This window comes from Perognathus longimembris, chromosome 20 (genome assembly GCF_023159225.1).
Source record: "Perognathus longimembris pacificus isolate PPM17 chromosome 20, ASM2315922v1, whole genome shotgun sequence".
Classification (NCBI taxonomy): domain Eukaryota; kingdom Metazoa; phylum Chordata; class Mammalia; order Rodentia; family Heteromyidae; genus Perognathus; species Perognathus longimembris.
In genome coordinates, this window is record NC_063180.1 from 16,212,944 (window position 1) to 16,234,974 (window position 22,031).

At 53.3% G+C, this 22,031-nt stretch overlaps 2 protein-coding genes across 2 annotated transcripts; both read right to left on the reverse strand.

The window, feature by feature from the left end:
- Positions 1-5,406: 5,406 nt before the first annotated feature.
- Positions 5,407-10,117, reverse strand: Znf599 (zinc finger protein 599). Its single transcript, XM_048329772.1, has 3 exons — positions 9,650-10,117; positions 8,366-8,492; positions 5,407-7,422 (listed from the first exon to the last, which is right to left on the reverse strand). The coding sequence occupies exons 1-3, from the start codon at positions 9,665-9,667 to the stop codon at positions 6,110-6,112; spliced, it is 1,458 nt and encodes a 485-aa protein (XP_048185729.1). The 5' UTR covers positions 9,668-10,117; the 3' UTR covers positions 5,407-6,109.
- A 5,229-nt stretch (positions 10,118-15,346) lies between these two features.
- Znf792 (zinc finger protein 792) lies at positions 15,347-19,465 on the reverse strand. The gene is made up of 4 exons (XM_048329954.1): positions 19,382-19,465; positions 18,474-18,603; positions 17,600-17,713; positions 15,347-16,919 (listed from the first exon to the last, which is right to left on the reverse strand). The coding sequence occupies exons 1-4, from the start codon at positions 19,463-19,465 to the stop codon at positions 15,370-15,372; spliced, it is 1,878 nt and encodes a 625-aa protein (XP_048185911.1). The 3' UTR covers positions 15,347-15,369.
- Positions 19,466-22,031: the final 2,566 nt, after the last annotated feature.

A 22,031-nucleotide genomic window follows, 5' to 3' on the forward strand; every position in this document is an offset into this window, starting at 1 on the left:
TACACATTATTTATTTATGGCCAGCCGTGTGGCTTGAGCTCAGGGCCTGCGAGCTCTCCCAGAGCTCTTCAGCTCATGGCTGGCGCTCTGCCTCTTGGAGCCACAGCTCCACTGCAGTTTTCTGATGGTTAATTGGAGATAAGCGTCTCAGGGACTTTCCTGCCAGTCCTAGCTCTGAACCCTGGTCTCAGATCTCAGCCTCCTAAGTAGCTAGGATTACAGGCATGAGCCACCTGCACTGGGAGAGATTTCACTTACATTGAGTGTCTTGAGACTGCCTTTGCCCCCTCTCCCCCTTTCCACTTTCTCCCTCCTTTTGTCTGTTCTTTCCTTAACCTGTACCCCTATGAAAACAAAAAAGATACTTTGGCTTTCTGGTACTAATTTTATAACTGTGTCACAAAGCAGTATACTTAGCAGCTCAAATTCATCGCTGCTACAGTTGTTTGAATGTTTCCAGGGCAAGTGTGACATGCACGTAGGATGACCAGAGTTACATAATGAGAGCGCTGCCACACGACCAGCTGATTCCCCGGGCCATGGATAGTTCATATGGAGGTTTTGACACTCGGATGGCCACCCCACCACAACTGGTGTTGTGGCTATGCTGAGGAAGACACTGGAGCAGTGTGTGCATGTGTGTGTGTGTGTGTGTATGTGTGCTGGGTACTGGGGCTTGAACTTAGGGCCTGGGTGCTCTCCTTCAGTTTTTTTCCAAGGTCTACACTCTACGACTACCACTTGAGCCATAGCTCCTCTTTTGGCTTTTTCATGCTTCATTAGAGCTAAGTCTCATAGACTTTGCTGCCCTGTCTGGCTTTGAACCTGGCTCCTCGGATCTCAGCCTCCTGAATATCTAGGATGAGAGTCCTGAGTCTGGAATGCCTGTCTAGGAAGTTGAGCCCAATTTTTTAGTTTGTTTAAATTTATTATTGTTAGAGTGATGTACAGCACGGTTCAAGTCCTGTGGGAGTGCATTTCCCTTTGGATGGTGCTCCCTGGGAAGCGGAGCTTGCCTGGCAGGTCCCACCGCCGGCCCGTGGGATGCGAAGGTTACATGAGCTCCGGAGGTCCTCCTCCCAGTGTCACGTTGTCCACCCGGGTCCACGGCTGCAGGAACACCAGCAGTTGCCAGTGAAGCTGTAGTGAAATTTTGTGGACTAGCCTATTAGGCTACAGCCTAAAAGTCAAAGGCTTGAGCGTCTCAGTGTTGTTTTGTGGGTTTTTTTTGTAGTTGTTAGCTGCCGGTAGTGGGGCTTGAACTTAGATCCTGAGAGGTGTGTACCTTGGCTTTTTCTTTCCACGTAAGCTTCGTGTTCCTCACTTCCCCTCGACTCCAGTTCTCCAGTCTTTGGCTGGTTCATAGGAGATGAGAGTCTCATGGACTTTTCCTGGCTGGGCTGACTTGCAAATGCGGTCCTCAGATCTCCAGTTCTGAGCAGCTAAGATTACAGGGGTGAGCCCCCAGTCCCCAGCCAGATGTCACTTTTTTTTTTTTTTTGCCAGTCCTGGGGCTTGGACTCAGGGCCTGAGCACTGTCCTTGGCTTCTTTTGCTCAAGGCTAGCACTCTGTCACTTGAGCCACAGAGCCACTTCTGGCCTTTTTCTATATATGTGGTGCTGGGGAATTGAACCCAGGGCTCCATGTATATAAGGCGAGCACTCTTGCCACTAGGCTATATCCCCAGCCCCTTAACCTCTTCCCCCCACCCCACCCCCAGCTTTTGACCATGTGCAGGACAGTTTCCCTGCTCACTCACACAGTTGTAGTCCAAGAGCAAGACTCATCCACGGAGGCACAATGTAAAGTAGAGAAGGGCTTTTATTAACAAAGGAACTTTATTTAAAACCTAAAACCCAGAACCAGGGCAGTCCTCCACCTCCAGATGCTGGCCTGGGACTACCTCGTCCTGGACTAGTTACCCAGAAGCCAGAGCTGGGACCTGACTTGAATTCTCAACCCCACAACTTAACCTCCAACCACCTCAGCCTCCAAACCCCCAGAGGAACAAGCAAGCCTCCTTCCTGCAGGCCTTGCCACTCGTCAGGCCTCCCCACAGGCCTCAGGTCTCTCCTCAGGCCTCAGGCTCCTCTCAGCTCAGCTCTGTTCTGCTTTTTGCCTCTTGGCACCACCTGCTTCCCCCTCCTCCTCCCCCTCCTCCTGTTTCCAGACAGGGAGCCTATATGTACACTTGGGGCCTCTGAAGCCCCGCCCCCTCCACTCACTAGACAGCTAGGATGACCATCCCTTACTCCTGAGGCAGCCTAATGCCACGCCCCCCTGCTGTCCGCAGCAGTGATGGGGCACCTGGCAGGACTTCCCAACCCGCTGTTTTTTACAGCACCTCTTCCTGGCCTGTGACCACCACCGCTTTGGTTCACGCCCATCTTTTTTTTTTTTTTTTCAGGGCCAGTCCTTGAACTCAGGGCCTGGGCACTGTGTGTTCTGAGTTCTGAGTGCACAAGGCCAGTGGTCTACCACTTGAGCCACAGTTCCACTTCTGGCTTTTTTTAGACTAGTGAAGATATGATTCACAGACTTTCCTGTCCAAACTGGCTTTGAACCATGATCCTCAGATCTCAGCCTCCTGAGTAGCTGGGATTATGGTGTGAGCCACCAGCACCCAGCTTAAGGCTTGATCTTAGAGAATGGAAGGATTAAAGTTTGAGGCCAGCTCAACCAGAAGCGTTCAGGAATCCCCTCTTCCCAGAGAGCTGGATTCAGTGTTGAGTTCCCGTCATAGGCAGATGGCAACAGAGGTGTGTGTCCAGTCAGGAAGCCAGACCCCTGTCTCAAAACAGTGGCAGATCACCTGTGTGGCAAGCACCACATGCACAAAGGGCAGGAGAAACTTGTGTTGGGGACTAAGCCTTGTACATAGCACGCTAGTGGTTTTGCCTCTCCTGTACCTTCGCCAAGCAAGTGTATTTTTCTTTGGCACAAATGTAACAAATTCGGGCCTCCAATGAGCAAACCCAAGGCTACCAACTCCGCCCATAGACTCTAGAACCATCTATGCAGAGTGCTACCTGCCTGGCTTCTGTCTTTGCACTCTTTCACTAGAGCATTATCTCTCTGATTTCGTGTTTGTGGAGAGCATTTTCTGCTTTGGAAGCATAGTTTCATTCTTAATTTACTCCCCAATGCATGACATAGGGAAATTCCCCCATTAGAACCACAGGCCAGGGGCTGGGAATGTGGCTTAGTGGTAGTGCTTGCCTAGCATGCACAAAGCCCTGGGTTCGATTTCTCAGTACCAAAAAAACAGAAAAGCAGGAAGTGCCGCCGTGGCTCAAGAGGTAGAGTGCTAGCCTTGAGCAAAAAGAAGCCAGGGACAGTGCTCAGGCCCTGAGTCCAGTCCCCAGGACTGGCTAAAAAAAAGCCCAAAAAACCAGAGGCCATCCCACTGTGGAGGCTCAGAGCTGCCCAATCCTAACATGAGGCAGGCGGGGAGATGGAGGCCAGCGCGAGCCACATGGCACAAGACACCTGTATGTCTCAGGGACGCATACAGACAGAAACCTCCAAATAGCACGCAAGGAGCTGGGCATTGTTGGGATGAGACATTTACCACTGTCAAGCACATCTGTCTACCTCTCACTTATTTTTTTTTCCTGCCAGTCTGGGAGCTTGAACTCAGGGCCTGAGCACTGTCCCTGGCTTCTTTTTGCTCAAGGCTAGCACTCTGTCACTTGAGCCACAGTGTCGCTTCTGGCATTTTTTTATATATGTGGTGCTGAGGAATCGAACCCAGAGCTTCATGTGTGTGAGGCAAGCACTGTACCCTGAGCCACATTCCCAGCCCTCTTTGTCTCCTTGCTGTTTTATATTTGCAGGGCGAGGCCTCATGAATGCCTCTATCTCCTTCCAAAAACTCTTCTTCAGCCAGTGGCTCAAGCCTGTAGTCCTGGTTAGTCAGGAAGCTGAGATCTGAGGACTGCAGTTTGAAACCAGCTTGGGCAAGGAGGTCCAGGAGACTTATATCTCCAATTATGCACTACAAAGACAGAAACAGACTGTGGCTCAAACAGCACAGCACCGGCCTTGAGCAAAAAACAACTCTTAAGAGATACAGCACATAGGCTGAGTACAGGCCCCTAGTCCCAGCACAAAGAAACCCCCCTTTTATATGAGAGGGGAAATTATATATATATATATATATATATATATATATATGATTTCTAATCCAGGCCAGCACACCAGGCAACCCACCCACCATGTATGAACCCAGCCCAGAGCCAGCCAGGGCTCATGACACAGTGTGCGGTGCTAAAAGCGGCCAAAAACAATGTCCCAAAGATCCATCCAGAGAACCACACCCCCCCCACCAGTTAACACACAACCTGAACCCCAACAGTCCCTGAACACAAATGAGTACATTGCAATAGATTACAAAAGCCATGAACAATCATGAACACACCAAATTCAAAACCAACAACAGAAGCCAGGAATGTGGCTTAGTGATAAAGTGCTTGCCTAGCATGAATGAAGCCCTGGGTTCGATTCCTCAGCAACACATAAATAGAAAAAGCTGGGGGGCTGGGAATATGGCCTAGTGGCAAGAGTGCTTGCCTCGTATACATGAGGCCCTGGGTTCGATTCCTCAGCACCACATATACAGAAAATGGCCAGAAGTGGTGCTGTGGCTCAAGTGGCAGAGTGCTAGCCTTGAGCAAAAAAGAAGCCAGGGACAGTGCTCAAGCCCTGAGTTCACGGCCTAGGACTGGCCAAAAAAAAAAAAGGGCTGGGAATATGGCCTAGTGGCAAGAGTGCTTGCCTCCTACACATGAAGCTCTCGGTTCAATTCCCCAGCACCACATATATGGAAAATGGCCAGAAGGGGCGCTGTGGCTCAGGTGGCAGAGTGCTAGCCTTGAGCAGGAAGAAGCCAGGGACAGTGCTCAGGCCCTGAGTCCAAGGCCCAGGACTGGCCAAAAAAAAAGAAAAAGCTGGAAGTAGCGCTGTGGCTTGTAGAGTGCTAGCCTTGAGCAAAAAGAAGCCAGGGGCAGTGCTGAGGTCCTGAGTTCAAGCCCTAGGACTGGCAAAAAACAAAAGTAAAAAATAAAAATAAATGAAAAATAAAAAACATGAATGTCATAATTAATAAAGCGAATGATGCATGAAGAAATGAGTGGCTAATGTTTATACACCAAACAACGGCTCACTTAAATATAATGATCTCCTTCGGACTCAACAGAACATGATAGACCAAAACACAATAATGGGAGATCTTAACACTCCACCCTTACCAAAGGACAGGTCAACCAACAGAGAGGGGGCTTGAACTCGGGGCCTGGGTGCTGCCCCTGACCTTTCCTTCCCCAGGAGCCAACCTGGGTTGTGTGTCTGTACACAGCTGATCCAGAGTTGTGCGGAAATAATATAAAGAGTTCATCACCCATAAATGCTGTAGGTACTTTTATTATAAAGCATAGCGATTATAAATGTAAAACATACCTTAATCAGCCAAACTGTTTGGAAGTAGAAAGTCAACATTAGAAAGTTTGTATATCCACTGATTTAGGAAAATGGCATAGAGGCTAAGAACCTGGCACAAACACTGTGTCTTCAAGATACCCAGAATGCCCACAAGTAGAAGGAAGCATGCAGGGCGCTCTGGCTCCAACCCCGGCTGGCTCCTCATGCCACTCTCGCTCTCCACAGGCACACAGGAGCACGTTCAGGAACAAATACTTACAACGGCCGGCCCTCCCGGCCGGCTGGGAGGCAGAGCGTTTTCCACTGTTCACCTCCTTGTTCCCCAGGAAGGCTAAGAGATGGTTTTCATCCTTTCCTTTGTATCTCACCTTCCCCCAACGCCATGCAGTGAAAATACCCATATTCCATGGGAAGCATAAACAAAGGGCGCCTGGTTTGTTGCTGGCTGCGTCCCACCTACGTGGTTCTTAGTGGAGCCAGTGCAGGGGCTCCGCCTGTCATCCGTACTGCCCAGGGGGCTGAGCGCTGAGGATGCGGGTTTGCAGCCCGCCCAGGCAGGGAAGTGTGTGAGACGCTTGTTTTCAAAAAACCAAAAAAAAGGCAGAAGCTCCGGCGGGCTGAGTTCCTTCTTGGGACGGCCACGGCCGGCAGCGAGGTGGGCGGGCGGCGTCAGGCAAGAGCCAGGCGGCCGTCCCCGCACGGGAAGGGCCGCTCCGCGGTGGGGGTGGGGGTGGGGGCGTGCGTGCGCACGTGCCGCTGCAGGGCGAAGTTGTCGCTGAAGGCCCTGCCGCAGTCCCGGCACACGAAGGGTTTCTCGCCGGTGTGCGTGCGCCGGTGGCGGAGGAAGTTGGCGTTCTGCGTGAAGGCCTTGCCGCAGTCCCCGCACACGAAGGGCTTCTCGCCGGTGTGCACGCGCATGTGGCGCACGAAGGAGGAGGAGTAGAAGAAGGCCTTGGCGCAGTGGCGGCACTGCAGCGGGCGCGCGCCGCTGTGGCTGCGGTGGTGGCGGATGAGCACCGACTGGTGCGCGAAGGCCTTGCCGCACTGCGCGCACGCGTACGGCTTCTCGCCCGTGTGCACGCGCAGGTGCTGCGCCAGCGCGGCGCGCGCGCTGAAGGCCTTGCCGCAGTGCGGGCAGGCGAAGGGCCGCTCGCCGGTGTGCGTGCGCCGGTGGCGGAGGAAGGTGGAGCACTGCGTGAAGGCCTTGCCGCACTGCGCGCACGCGTACGGCTTCTCGCCCGTGTGGATGCGCAGGTGCTGCGCCAGCGAGGAGCTGTCGCAGAAGGCCTTGCCGCAGGCGGCGCAGGCGAAGGGCCGGCGGCCCGAGTGCGTGCGCAGGTGCTGCGCGAAGGCCGAGCGCTGCGCGAAGGCGCGCCCGCACAGCGCGCACGCGTACGGCTTCTCGCCCGTGTGCGTGCGCTGGTGGCGCGCGAAGGCCGAGCGCTGCGCGAAGGCGCGGCCGCAGTGCGCGCAGGCGAAGGGCGGCGGGCCCGCGTGCGCCAGCGCGTGCTGCGCGAACGACGAGCGGTACGAGAAGGACTTGCCGCACTCGCCGCACGCGAACGGCTTGGCCCCGCCGCGCGTGTGCGTCAGGCAGTGCTGCGTGAAGGAAGAGCGGTGCGTGAAGGCCTTCCCGCAGTCGCCGCACACGTACGGCCGCTCCCCGGTGTGCACGCGCCGGTGCTCCGTCAGGTGGCAGCGCCGCGTGAAGCCCTTCCCGCACTCGGGGCAGCGGTGCGGCCGCTCCGAGGGGGCCCTCGCGGGGTCCCGCTCCCCGCCCGCGCCGACCTGCAGAGGCCCCGCAAGCGGCCACGGGGTCCCCAGGCGCCCCGCCCCTACCCCGCACCACTCCGTCCCAGGGGAGCCGGGCGGGTGGGGATCAGGGTGTGGGGGAGGGATGCGGAGCTCCGGCATCCTGTGCGGGTCCTGCCGGGGTGAGGGCCCTCCAAGTAGCGGGGGTTGCACTGGTCCTGCCGGATCTCCTGGAGGAAAGGCAGCAGGCGCCCTGTTAAGGGGGGGGGGGGGGAAGTGGGGGAAGAGGAGGAACGGAGGCCGGCTCTCCCCCCTTCCCTCCCCTCGGGCACTGCTCACTGTCTTACGGACCCGGCTGGCTTTGAACCGCGATCCTCAGATCTCAGCCTCCTGAGTAGCTGGGAGCACAGGCGGGAGCCACGGCGGCGCCCGGCTGTAGTTAGAAATTGGTCGGCTTTGCAGGGCGAGTGAGGACAGGTCATCAAGTAACTAGGATAATAACCTTGAGATGGGCTGGGGGTGTGGCCTAGCGGCAGAGCACTAGCCTAGCGTGCACGAAGCCCTGGGTTCAATCCCTCCCCCACTCCCCCAAAAAAAGAAGTGGCACTGTGGCTCAAGTGCTAGGGCGCTAATCTTGAGCAAAAGCAGCTCGGGGACAGTGCCCAGACTCTGAGTTCAAGCCCTAGCACCAGCAAAAGAAAAAGAAAAAGGAGCTACTAATAACCTAGAGAGCTGATAGAGCTGAGGAGGGGGAGGTGATGGAGTGTCCCGCACTAGGATACTGGGTTAGAGTGGAGTGGAACTACGAAGGGTTTCTCCAAGCGGGACAAGGCACTGGCTTTTGCTCCAGGTTTCTACCCCCAGCTGAACCACTTTCTGAGGTCCTTTTGCTTCCAATGCACACCTCCCCAGCACGCGCGCTGCCCCTTCCCTGCAGGTGGGCCCTGCCGCCTGCACTCTGAAAACACCCAACTCTTGGAATTCAGAGCAACATAGGCTGAGGCTGTGTGTACGAGACACTCCACACAGTGCAAGCCCTGGTGGAGATACAGAGATTGTGGCAGTAAAGGACACACCATAATGCCCCCAGGAAGGCGGCCTCAGCCAGCCCTGCCTTCAGAGGGTACATACAAACAGGCTGTAGGTCTTCCAGGTGGAAGGGAAGGGACTTACCCAGTGAGACCAGGAGCAGGTAGGTCTCCAGCATCACTTCCTGGTACAGGTTCCTCTGGCCCAGGTCCAGATGCCCCCATTCTTCCTCTGTGAAGGTCACGGCCACATCTTCAAAGGATATCGACGCCTGGAAAGTCAAAGAGAACCGGTGGGATGGCTGTGCCTATAATAGGTGAAATCTAAGCTTCCTGCGTTGACACTGACAAGAAACCTGAGACCCAAGGCCTGAAGCAGAGAAGGTCTCCTGAGCAATGAACACTTCTGCAGCTGAATGCTCCTGGAGGCGGCTGGGACCATCAACCCCATGAACACTGGTGAGTATTAAGACTGCAATGATGTGGGGAGGGTGGATGGAAGGATAACAAATGAGAGTGAAAAACAAGTACAGCAGCAGCTAAGGCCCAGGGCCTGCTGGTGGCTTTGCATAACTGTTTCTAAAATCCTCCAAGTTTCCTAGGTCTAAAGCTCCAGCCAGTGTTGCCACATGTGTGGTCTTTGAGAAGTCTCCATTTCTTTGAGATTCAGTTTCCAACCATGAGTCCTACTACAGCAGACTTTAACTTCAAGAATTGAAGAGAAGGGCTGGGAATGTGGCTTAGCGGTAGAGTGCTTGCCTAGCACGCATGAAGCCCTGGGTTTGATTCCTCAGCATCACATAAACAGGAAAAGCTGCAAGTGGCGCTGTGGCTCAAGTGGTAGAGTGCTAGCCTTGAGCAAAAAGAAGCCAGGGACAGTGCTCAGGCCCTGAGTTCAAGCCTCAGGATTGGGGAGGCAGGGGAATCACCTGGGATGCTATTTTGGGGGGGAGGGGAGTCATGTGTAATTCCACCAGAGGTGCAGTTTCCCCCCCCCCCATTCACTTCTACCTCGGGATTCTCATCCCGTCTTTCTGCCTTCAGTTAGAGACAAATCTACTGGAGGGCGGGGTGGTTTCCCTGGGAGTGAGCCCCAAAAGACAACAGCAGGACTTCCAAAACACCGACGTGGGGAGTGATGCTGCGCGGGGTCCTGCATGCCACCGACGGGGCCGTGTCCCCAGTGTCCCCTCCATCAGGCCCTCCGCTGTTGCCGAGGCCTAGAGGGGTAGCACGGGCCGGGGGCAGTGAGGGGCAGCGAGGGGCTTAGAGTCGGTAACCGGGACGCCCGCGTCTTAGGCAGGGAAGCGCCTAGCCCGGACCCCCACCCCCTCGCGTCCCTCCCCCAAACTCCAGAGCTGCGGGGAAGGCCGAGAACTCGCACGCCACCCCCCTGCCCCGGCGAGCGACGCGAACGCCCCGCACTCACCAGCGCCAGAGTCGCCATGGCTTCGGGGCGGGCGAGGCCGCTCTGTGGCCGCCGCAGGTGAACCCGGGTCCGGGATGGGCGAGCAGCACTAACGGAGGACGCCGGAGTTGTTCACGGCAGGACAAGAGGCGGGAGCGACGACTGTTCCCGCTCTTGGTCCTCCGCTCCGGAGTTTGGAAACGCCTAGAATGCGGCAGCTGACGAGAGACGCGGCGCCAACTCAGAGGAAAGTCACGGCCGAATGACGTCTCAGGCAGGACGCCGGAAGTCCCACCCACACGCCCGCCGGAAATGGCCTTCGGCGACGTGTCATTGGCCCAGAAACTGCCTCTCCGTAGCGACCCCTCCTGGGATATGTAGTTTCCGTCCTGAATCCAAGGGCCGCCTCAACGGACTTCCGGGTTTCTGGTAAATAGCTTCTTAAAGTTGCTAGGAGAGAGTGTGGCTTTGCATCTGGCTGAGGTGAAGGCCGAACATCTCTGAAGGGTCTATCCATGGAGGAGGATGTGAGGATGGCGTTCAAAGCCATCCCCAGCAGAAAAATCCTTGATTTGGAGATATATCTCCTTAATCCAATTAACCATCCAAAAGATGCAAGTGGAGCTGTGGCTCAAGTGGTAGAGTGCCAGCCTTGAACAACAAAGCTCAGAGACAGCGCTTATGCCCTGAATTCTAGCCCCAGGATGGACGGACGGACGGACACACACACACACACACACACACACACACACACACCTTTAGGGCCTTGTTGCAAATCTTGTCTGAAATATACACCATCAGCGAATACCTAAATCTAGGGCCTGTATTGTCACTCTGTTCGGCAGTGCAGTTCTATCTAGATAGTTTCCTGTAACCTCCCTCTTGGTCCAGGTCTCTGAAGGACCCACCAGCGACTCATACCCACTGCAAATGCCAGAATCATGTGCTCTCACACAGAACAATCCCAGACCATAAAAGCCAAAACCATAGGGAAAGGGGTTCAGTAACCAAAGAGGAGGGTTGGATCTGAGAATGGGAAAAGTGGAGACTTCCAAAGGGGTCAATAATGCCATCAACCGTTGGTCAAGGAAGCTTAATGGACCTTAGGAATGTCTATCTGGTCCCTTTTTTGACAGAACTGTCAAAGACAAAACTACGACAAACTATGTCAAGAAACCAGTTGAATTTTATTTGATTCAAAAATCAGGGAAAAGCCAGGTGTGAGTGACTTGCATCTGTAATTCTAGCTACTCAGGAGGCTGAGATCTGAGTATTGGGGTTCAAAGCCAGCCTGGGCAGGAGTCTATGAGACTCTTTTCTCCAATAAACTACTCAGAAAAGGTACAAGTAGCACTGTGGCTCAAGTGGTAGAGTGTTAGCCTTGAGCACAAAGGTCAGGTACAGAGCTGAAGACATGAGTTCAAGCCCCAGGACTGTCCCCCTCCCCCCCCAAAAAAAGACGAGAAAAACTATTCTACAAAACAGAATGAAAGCTCCCAATAGCTAAGAGCATGACAGGTTTTGGAAAAATGGGACAGTAGAAAATACAAGTTAGAACACACTTTGTGGAGTGACATCAAATGACTTCAGTTATTGTTGTTACAAGACCGAAACCAAAGGGGACTTCTCAATTATGATGATGGAGGTAGTCTGGAATCTTCCATTTCCACTTTGACTATGTAGCACTTGGCATAACAGAGTCCATTTTGGTTTGGTATGATCTACTGGTGCCTAGTGAAGAAGCTCAGTCCAAAACAATGAGTTAAAACCAGGAGCTGGTCATCAGGCCTGCAGTCTTAGCTACTCAGGAGGCTGAGATCCGAGAGTCACAGTTCAAAGCCGGCCCAGGCAGGAAAATCCTTGAGACTCTTATCTCCTATAAACTACCCAAAAAAGCCAAAGTAGAGCTGTGGCTCAAGTGGTAGAGTGCTTACCTTTTGAGCAAAAGAAGCTCAGGGACAGCACCCAGGTCCAGAGTTTCAGCCCTGGGATCAGCAAACAAACAAAAATGAAAAATGACTCAAAACAATTTTCATTTTGTTTCTCCTTACTATTGGAGCTTGGAATGCAAACCGTAAAAGGCAGCCCTGGCCCAAACACTGTAAAAATTGTTAGTAGAGTTTCTCACACTCAAAAGGTCTTGTAATTAGGATTTCAACTTGTAATTAAGATTTATAAGGGAATGTGGTTCATTTCATAAGAGATTCATAGAGTGAGGCACACCTGTAATCTTAGGTACTGAGGAGGCTGAGATCCAAAGATCATGGTTCAAAGCTAACCTGGGCAGGAAAGTCCCCGAGACTCTTTATTTCCTATGAGCCACCAAAAAGCCAGAAGTGGAGGTATAGCTAAAGTGGAAGAGCACAAGCCTTGAGAAAAATAGCTAAGGGACTAAGTTTAAGCCCCAGGATGAGCAAAAAAGAAGAAAAAAAAAAAACATAAGCCCAAAACTCAAAAACTTATGAAAATTAAACCAAATACTAAACCTTTAATAAGAGAAATCACAAATGAGGATATAAAACACTGAGAGATGAAGTAAAATGGAAACACAACTTACCAAACTTAGGGGGCAAAAGCATAAACAGTGCCAATGGTAGTGGGGGGGGAGAAGGATTGCTACATATATTTTATATTAAAAAGGAAGAAAGGCCTGAGCAGGGAACAGGTGACTCACACCTGTCATTCTAGCTACTCAGGAGACTGAGATCTGAAAATTGCCATTGTGATTGAAAGCCAGACTAGACTGCACAGGAAAATCTGTAAGACTCTCCAATTAACCAGCAAAAAGCTACAAGTTGCCAGGGACCGGTGGCTCATGCCTATCACCCTAGCTACTCAGGAGGCCGAGATATGAGGACCACCATTTGAAGCTAGCTCAAGCAGGAAAGTCCATGAGACTCTTCTCTCCAGTGAGCCACCAGAAAACCAGAAGTGGAGCTAGGGCTCAAAGTGGAGCTAGGGCTCAAAGTGCTAGCCTTGGACAAAAGAATTCAGGGACAGCATCCAGGCCCTAAGTTCAAGGCCCAGGATGAGCACCAAAAAAGAAAAAAAAAAAGTAAAAAGGAAAAAGATGGTAGATGGTATACACTAATTTTTAGAGCTATTACCCTAATAACCAGAGGGAGTCACTTGTGTCCATTGATACATGAATGAATAAACAAGCCTTGGCATAAGCAATGAAATTCTATACACCCTTGCAAAGAAATCCTGACATACTGATCCCATAAAAGGAATCAACTACAGAAGCAGCAGCAGGGGGAGTCTCAAGATAACAATGATTTTTCTCACATAAACATGCTCTCCGGCTGAAATCGAAAATAACCGAAATGTCAATTCAACTGAAACAGCAGTAAAAAATAATTTCAAAGTATTTACATACAAAATGAGCCAGGGAAGCTGGGCAGTACATGCCTGTCACCCACGCTACTCAGGAGGATGAGATCTGAGTATCATGGTTCAAAGCCAGCCAGGACAGGAAAGTCCATGAGACTTTTTTTGGGTCAGTCCTGGGCTTGAATTTAGGGCCTGGGTATCCCGAGGACCACATCCCCATGAGACTCTCATCGCCAAAGAACCACCAGAAAATCAGAAGTAGAGCTGTGGCTCCAAACAGTAGAGCACTAGCCTCGAGCAAAAGAGGTCAGGGACAACGCCCAGACTCTGAGTTCAAGCCCCAGGACTGGCACTTCTGTGTGCATGTGCACATACACGTGCACCCCGCCCCCACAAAAAAAAGGTAAGTACCTTATTAGTCCAACTGTATATAATTCTAAGAAAGGCAAATAAATCCACAGTGAAAAATACCTAAATCAATGGCTTGCCTGGGGCGTGCTTACTGGTTTCGAGGGAAGCCTGAGGAAGGCACGGAAGGATTAAGAAGGGGTACGAGGTAGCTTGTTTTTCTTTTTTTGGCTGGTACTGCGCCTCGAACTCAGAGCCTGGGGCTCTTTCCCTTAGCTTTTTCCCTCAAAGTTAGCACTCTACCACTTGAGCCACAGCTCCACTTCCATCTTTCTGATGGCTAATTGGAGAGAAGGGTTGTACAGAATTGGCTGCCCTGGATGGCTCTGAGCCATGGCCCTGGGCCCTCAGCCTCCTAAGTAGCTGTGATGACAGGTGTGAGCCACCGGGACCTGGCATGGCATTGGGAAGTTGTCTTAAGGGTTGCACGCATGCACACTGTTGATTCCCTGAGTATATGCATATTTCCAAAGTTATCAAATCGTGTGCTCCCATATATACTATTATTGCACATTACATACAGCTTCATAAAAAGAAAAAGAAAAAAGGAAGAAAGAAATTATGACTAGGTGCTGGTAGATCACATCACACCTGTAATCCTAACTGCTCAGGAGGCTGAGATCTGATGATCATGGTTTGAGGCCAGCCTGGGCAGGAAAAGTCCTTAAGACGCTTATCTTCAATAAACCATTCAAAAAAAGATGGAAGCAGGGCGCCTTGGTGGCTCCCGCCTGTAATCCTGGCTCCTCAGGAGGCTGAGATGTGAGGGTACCAGCTCAAAGCCACCCTGGGCAGAAAAAGTCTGTGAAACTCTTTTATCTCCAATTAACCACCAGAAAACTAGAAGTGACACTGTGGCTCAAATGGTAGAGGGTTAGCCTTGAGCTGAAGAACTCAGGGACAGCACCCAGGCCCAGCGTTCAAGCCCCAAAACTAAAAATAATAAAAAATAAAAAAAATCTGGAAGTAGCAGTGTGGCTCAAGTGGTAGAACACTATTAGCCTTGAGAAAAAGAATCTCAGGGACAGTGCCAGGGCCCTGAGTTCAAGCCCCAAGACTAGAACCAAAAAAAAAAAAGAGAGAGAGATTTTTAACATGCACCAAAAACATGTAGAAGGCAGCTGAGTCTCACGGTTGGAGGGCGGATCAATCACAAGCATCTCATTCAACCAATAACGTCCTTGAAATAGGGAAAGCCTTCTCTGCAGTCTGCCGGCGGACCCCAGTCAGGTTTCCTGGCAGAGATGGGTCATTTCCACAGAGAAAGCAGCCATAGAGGGGGCGCGCTGCGTGGCCTCACACAACCCAAGACTTCTTTCAGGAGCTCAGAAGGCAGGAAGGCCTTTCGCAAATACCGGGGACTGGGTGACACTGCACAGACCTGTCAGCAGGGACAGCTGAGACCATTTCTTTCAATGGCAGTGACAAAACTGATAAAAATTCATGGTCAGAAAAGGCAACTTGGGCTGGGAATGTGGTCTAGTGGTAGAGTGCTTGCCTAGCATGCATGAAGCCCTGGGTTCGATTCCTCAGCACCACATAAACAGATAAAGCCGGAAGTGGCGCTGTGGCTTAAGTGGTAGAGTGCTAGCCTTGAGCACAGAGAGGCTCAGGGGCAGTGCCCAGGCCCTGAGTTCAAGGCCCAGGCCAAAAAAAGAGAAAAGGCAACTTATAACCAGGCGCTTGGTGGCTCACACCTGTCATCCTAGCTCTTCAGGAGGCTGAGATCTGAGGATTGCAGTTCAAAGCCAGCCTGGGGCAGGGGAAGTCCATGAAACTCATCTCCAATGAACCACTAAAAAGCCAGACGTGGAGCTGTGGCTCAAGTAGTATATAGAGTGCTAGCCTTGAGAGAAAAAAGAAAAAAAGCTCGGGGACAGTGCTCAGGTCCTGAGTTCAAGCCCCAGAACATGAGCACGTGTGCACACACACACGCGCGCACACACACACACACACACACTCACACAATGCAACTTAGGTTCTCAAAGCTCCAAACGTTTCTAACAGTCACTGGGCATCGTCCCACTGGGAACGCTTGGATGAGCAAGGTTCAACACCTGGCTGGCCACTTCCTTCCCCGGGCCATTGCCAGAGCTGCCCTGGGGTGGCTGGGGGCCTGGTGTTGAACGAGAAGGCAGTGCCCCCCCTGTCCCCCCCGCCAATCGTCCTCGGAGGTGGATTTTCTGGTGCCGGATCATGGTGGGCAGCTGGCTGAAGGCTTTGCCGCACTCCTTGCAGCGGTAGGGCTTGTCGGGCTTGTGGATCTTCTGGTGCTGCCGGAGGTTGGACATCTGCCGGAAGGTCTTCCCGCACTCGCCGCACCGGTAAGGCCGCTCCTCGCTGTGGAGCCTGCGGTGGTTGTGCAGGCTGGAGCTCTGGTTGAAGAACTTCCCACACTCGGTGCACTGGAAGGGCTTTTCCCCGGTGTGAAGCCGCCGATGGCTGTTGAGGCTGGAAGTCTGGCTGAAGAACTTTCCACACTCGAGGCACTCATAGGGCCGCTCCCCAGTGTGCACTCGGTGGTGCTTCATGAGATCTGAGCTCCGCGTGAACACCTTCCCACACTCACTGCACCCGAAAGTCCGGGTGGCCGTGTGGATCTTCTGGTGCTTCCTGAGGCTGGCTCTGTCACTGAAAAACATCCCGCATTCCCCACACCCGAAAGGCAGCTGCGGGTCGCTGCTGGGCGCTCGCTGGTGTGGAACCAGATCGAGATGGCTGAAGAACTCGCCGCGATTGGGGCACTCAGAAGGGTTTGCTCTGCTGTGGGCTTTCTGGGGTGGAGGGAGGCTGGAGTTCCAGCTGAAGGAGTTCCCCCCCGCGCCCCATTCGTGAGTGTTTCTACCGCTGGAAACCATGTCTAGCTGAATGAGGCTGGAGTGCTGAGGGAAAGAGGTTCCATACTGGCGGCCAGGGTAAGGGGGTGCTCTACTGTCAGTGTTTTGGGGTGAGAGACTGCTGGTGGCATGAGGCAAGAACAGGCCAGACTTGATCCACTCCTGTGGCCTTTCTCCGGTGTGGACTCGCATGTCCTGAATGAGGGTAGATTTGTCACTGTGAGTGTCCCCAAATTCACTCATCTTGCCATGCTTCTGTGTGGCAGGGGCGCGTGCCAGGCCCTCCTGGGCCCAGGGCATGGTCTGAGGTGGCAGAAAACCTGAGGCAGCCATAAAATCCACCACGAAGTCCCCTCCGATCTCCCTGCATGGCGAAGGCTTCTCGGACGGGGAGGCTCCATCGGGCTTCATAAGGAGGGCCCTGCTCTCCTCCCTTCTCACATCTGGAGCGGTGTTCAGCTGGGCCCCCTGCCCCAGGGGAGGGCATGCAGGGAGCTCCAATCCCGCACCATTCACCCCAACCTTCAACGGCTTCTGACTGGGAAGTGCGACTTGGTAATGGCCTGGGTACAAAGTGTCTTTCAGGGTCAGGCCACACAGGTAGGCCCTTCGGATACACAGAGCCATCTTGGGGCTCCCGTGCTGGAATGCTCCTTCTCCAGAAATGCTGCAGCCACCAAGAGGCTGCCCGCCCTCCGCACCCTGGCAGACATCTGCAACAGATGAGGGACAGTGACGTTCACACACACAGTAGCCAAAGGACAGAGCCCCGTTACATGGGCTGATGGCACCTTACCACCTAGGAGAGGGCCCAAGCCTGCTCTGCATTAATGTGCCTGGCACCATGGCAAATCCAAAGGAAGAAGCCAGGCACCTGTGGCTCTTGCCTGGTAATCCTGGCTACTCAAGAGGCTGGGAAATCTGAGAATTGGGGTTCAAAGCCAGCTAGGGCAAGAAAATCTGTGAGATTCTTATCACCAGAGCTTGGCATGGTGGCACCTGCCTCCATCCCAGCACTTGGTAGAGAAGAATCACAAATTTGAGACCAGATTGGGATACGCTATAAAAGTCTGTCTCAAAAACGAACCCCCCCCCCAAAAAAAAACAACCATGCCTAGTTTTTGAAGGATGGGGAAGGAGAGGAAAAATGAGGGACAACTCTTGCCTTTGGCCTCAAACTGTTATGAAAATGAGAGAAGATGCAGATATTATTTGAACACAGGAGTGACATCACTCACCACCCCCCAATCAGCAACATCATGCCCTCCCAGACCCCGCTTAACCATGACTTCTAGCCCCAACTTAGCAACGCTGCCTCCCGGTCCATACTTAGTGATGTCACCAACTCTCACACCTGCTAGATGACACAGTTCCCACCCCGACCCCCACTTACCAGCATCACAAACTCCATTCTCCACGGCTGAAGTCAGAGCCCCTCCTTCAGGGATCCATGGCTTGGTCTCCATCTCCAGATGAGCAACCACATGAGACTGGAAAGCTGTAAATCCTATGGGAAAGATGGAGCCATCAGTCTCCAGGCCTCCCGCTTAGGGGGACAACTTACAACATAGCCAGGAGGAAAAGTCAGTACTACAAAAGCAGGATTGAGCTGGGTGCTGGTGGCATACGGCCTGTCATCCTACCTACTCAGGAAGCTGAGATCTGGAGGATCCCGGTTCAAAGCCAGCCAGGGCAGGAAAGTCCATGAGACTCTTATCTCCAACGAACCACCAAAAAGCCAGAAGTAGCACTGTGGCTCAAGTGGTAGAGCGCTAGCCTTGAGCTGAAGAGCTCAGGGACAGTGCCCAGGCCCAGAGTTCAAGTGGCATGATGGACAAAAAAAAAAAAAAAGAAAGAGAAGAAAGATCCAGGGGTAGGGGGTGTGGCAGGATCATCTCAGTGGTCACAGCAGGGAGGAACCACAGCAGGTTCGAATGTAGGGCACTCTCCAGGTCAGGATGTATCAGCAAGCAAAAAGGAATGGAATGGGAAACACTGGCTGTCAGGGGGCAGGGGGAGAATTGGGGATTAGGATGGTTCCCCCCAAAGAGAGAATGTAATACTTTGGGCTGCAGGGGGGCGAAGGGGAGGCTGTGTAGGGAGAGAAAGCACAGCTCACAGCGCCACCCTGAGACCTGCACCCCAACTAGGGAAAAAGCCAGGCAGAAGCAGTGAAATGGAAGACCGGCTATGCCAATCCCTTAGGCCAACTGAGGGACAGGCAGTAATGAGCCCAGGGAACAGCAGGGTGAGAGTGACAGGCTTACCCAGCGAAGCTAGGAGTGTGAAATTCTCCAACATCACGTCACAGTACAGGAGTTTCTGGGCTTCATCAAGCAGCTCCCACTCCTCGGGTGAAAAGTGCGGAACCACATCCTCAAAGCTCACCAAGCCCAGCTGCATGAGGACAGCAGTCATTCTGTGATTAGCCTCTCTCCAAGGGACTCCTTCCCTCAGTCTCCTCCCCGGGGTCCCCCGGAGACACCAGGCCCAGCTCTTTCCTCACAACCCATGGGACCTCCACATTGGTCCCCAGCAACAAGAAAATAGGCAAGTAGCCGAACATTGGTGGCTCAGACCTGTCATCCTAGCTATTCAGAAGGCTGAGATCTGAGGTTCAGGGTTCAAAGCCAGCTGGGGTGGGAAAGTCCCTAGGGCTCTCATCTCTAATAAGCCATTCAGAAAATGCCAGAAGTGGTGCTGTGGCTCAAGTGATGGAGCATTACTAAGCCTTGAGAAAGAGAAGCTCGGGGACAACAGACCTAGACCGTGAGTTCAAGCCCCAGGACCAGCACAAAAATAACAACAAAAACCCCTTCCATGGCTCCCAGCGCCTCGCACACTGCAGCCCAAGCCGGGCACCGGTGGCACGGCCCTGATCCTGACTATGCAGATGGAGGCTGGAGGCCAGGCCAGGGCAGGAAAGTCCGGGATGGGGCGCTCGCAGCTCCAGAGAACCGGCGAAAAGCCGGAAGTGCGGCGACGGCGGCCCGAGCGGCGGGGCGCGCGCCGGGCCCAGGGGCAGCGCCCAGGCCGGGGTTCGAGGCCGACCGCAGCCCAGCCCCTCGGCCCGTCCGCCGGGGCCTCCGCGGATACGGGCACCGCCCGGCGCCCTCATCCTCTGGAGTTGACAAAATGGATCTCGCTGGGAAGGCTTCCCGGGACCCTGCGGTACCTGGCTCCCTCCGCTCCCCGGGGCCCAAGGCCAGAGCCCCGCCGCCGCCGTCGCCGCCACCGGGCCGAGGCCCAGAGGATCCATCGGGCACCGAGGCCGGGAGGACCGGCGGGCCCGGCCGCCGACCACGCGGAGCGCCGCCCCCCCGGAGAGTGGGACGCCAACTCCGGGTCCCCACCCGCCACCCGCCACCGAGTCTCCACCGCCGGCCGCGGGCCCCGGCGTGCAGAAGGTGCCAGGCAGGACCGAGCCGCCGCGGCCGCCCCAGCAACGCCCGGGATCCCCGTAAAGGCGCGGCGGAGGGTTCGAGCCTCAGCGCCCCCGCGGCGCGGCCCGCGATTGGACTGCTGCAGGCACGGTCCCGCCCCCTCGCAGTCAGCCGCCTCGCTGTGCGCAGCCGCAGTGGTTCCACAAGGCTAGTTCCTACCAAGGCGCAGGCTCCGCCCCCTGGGCGCAGGCTCCTCCCTCTTCTCCGCGCAAGCCGCGCCCCTTTCATTTCTCTTAAAGGGCCAATTCCCAGGCTCTGGGGGCCTCATGGAAAGGCCCTGTCTTACCTTTCTCTCCTTCCCTGGGGGCAGTGGCAGCCCCTATGCCTGTCACCTAGATCCACATTGGAAACTACTGTTAATATTTGATTTGAAGGGAGGTTGGAGAGATGTCAAGCATTAAGTGTGCCGGCGGCCCTGGCTCACGCCTGTAATCCTAAACTACTCAGCAGGCTATGATCTGAGAATCTCAGTTCAAAGCCAGCCCAGGCGAGAAAGTCCATGACACTTTTAATTTTTCATTTGTATTTACTGTCTTATTTATTTATTTATTTAGCCAGTCCTGGTGCTTGAACTCAAAGCCTGAGCACTGACCCTGAGCTTCTTTTTGCTCAGGACTAGTGCTTTACCACTTGAGCCACAGCACCACTTCCGGCTTTCTCTGTTTAATGTGGTGCTGATGAATCAAACCGAGGGATTCTTGCATGCTAGGCAAGCACTTACCCCGCTAAGTCACATTCCCAGCCCCTATACATTTTAATAATGATAATAGTAATAATAATAAATCATTCTTGGTGCATTAATTGTGAAAAATGTACTCTATTAACACATGAACATAATGGGAGCTGATGGCTTACACTGTTACGGGGTTAGAAATGTTACAGGGTTCAAGGGAGGGGATTCCCTGCCGTCCCTCCAAGAGTCCACTACTCAGTCTCAAGCTAAAAGATGGGTTTATTGGGGAAGCAAAAAGCGAACTGCCAGGGGCTGGGGATATGGCCTAGTGGCAAGAGAGCTTGCCTGGTATACATGAGGCACTGGGTTCGATTCCCCAGCACCACATATACAGAAAACGGCCAGAAGTGGCGCTGTGGCTCTAGTGGCAGAGTGCTAGCCTTGAGCAAAAAAGAAGCCAGGGACAGTGCTCAGGCCCTGAGTTCAAGGCCCAGGACTGGCCAAAAAAAAAGCGAACTGCCGGGCCAGGGAAGCAGTATAGATTGGGGAGCTGAAACCACGCCCCTAAAGAATGGGGCTAACGGGCCAGGAACACAGTGCAGACTCCAGAGCTGCCACCGTGACCCGGAGTGGCCCTCAAATTGGGGTTTATAAAGGTAAAAGCTGTAGCACAGATGTAGGGGGTTGACGCAGGGGGTGGAGCAAGCAACAAACAAGTTAAGCAAGCCATTTACAGAAGAGATTTTTGGGGTCAGGTTGACCTGATCTACTCTCTCCAACATTTCCCACCATGTTTCCCTAGTCAGATGGAGTCAGCTCTGCTCCCTACAACAGCACTTGTCATCCTAGGTACTCAGGAGGCTGAGATCTGAGGATTGCCATTCGAAGCCAACCTGGGAAGGGAAGTCTGTGAAACTCTTGTCTCCAGTGAACCAGTGAAAAGCTGAAAGTGGAGCTGTGGCTTAAGTGGTACAGCACCAGTCTTGGATGAAAAAGCCAAACAATAGCTCAAGGCCTAGAGTTCAAGTTCAAGCTGCAGTATACACACACACACACACACACACACACACACACACACACTCACAGAAACAAACATCCACGCTGGGCACTGGTGGCTTACGCCTGCCATCCTAGCTCCTCGGGAAGCTGAGATCTGAGGATTGTGGTTCAAAGCCAGCCCAGACAGAAGAGTCTGTGAGAAGTGGAGCTGTGGCTCAAAGTGGTAGAGTACTAGCCTTGAGCAGAAAAGCTCAGGGGGGCTGGGAATGTGGCTTAGTGCTACCACTTTGAGTCACAGTGCTACTTGTGGTTTTCTGATGGTTAACTGGGAAAAACCATCTCAAAGAGTTCAAAGCCCAGAGTGGCTTTGAATGGCGATTTTCAGCTCTTAGACTCCTGAATAGCTAAGATTAGAAGCTGCCCAGCTGTCTCTGAACTTTTTCATTTAAGACTGATGCTCTACCATGTGAGCCACAAGTCCACTTCTGGCCTTTGCTGGTTCATTGAAGATAATAATCTCAGGGACTTTTCTACCCAGGTTGGCTTTGAACCACGACCCTCAGATCCCAGAGTAGCTGGGATTACAGGCATGAGCTACCAGTGCCTACCATAAAGGGTATTCCCCCCCCCCCCAAAAAAAAAAAATACCAAGACCAGGTGCCGCTGGGAAAGTTCTGACACGAGAGGGCGCAAGAGCCATAGTCACAGAT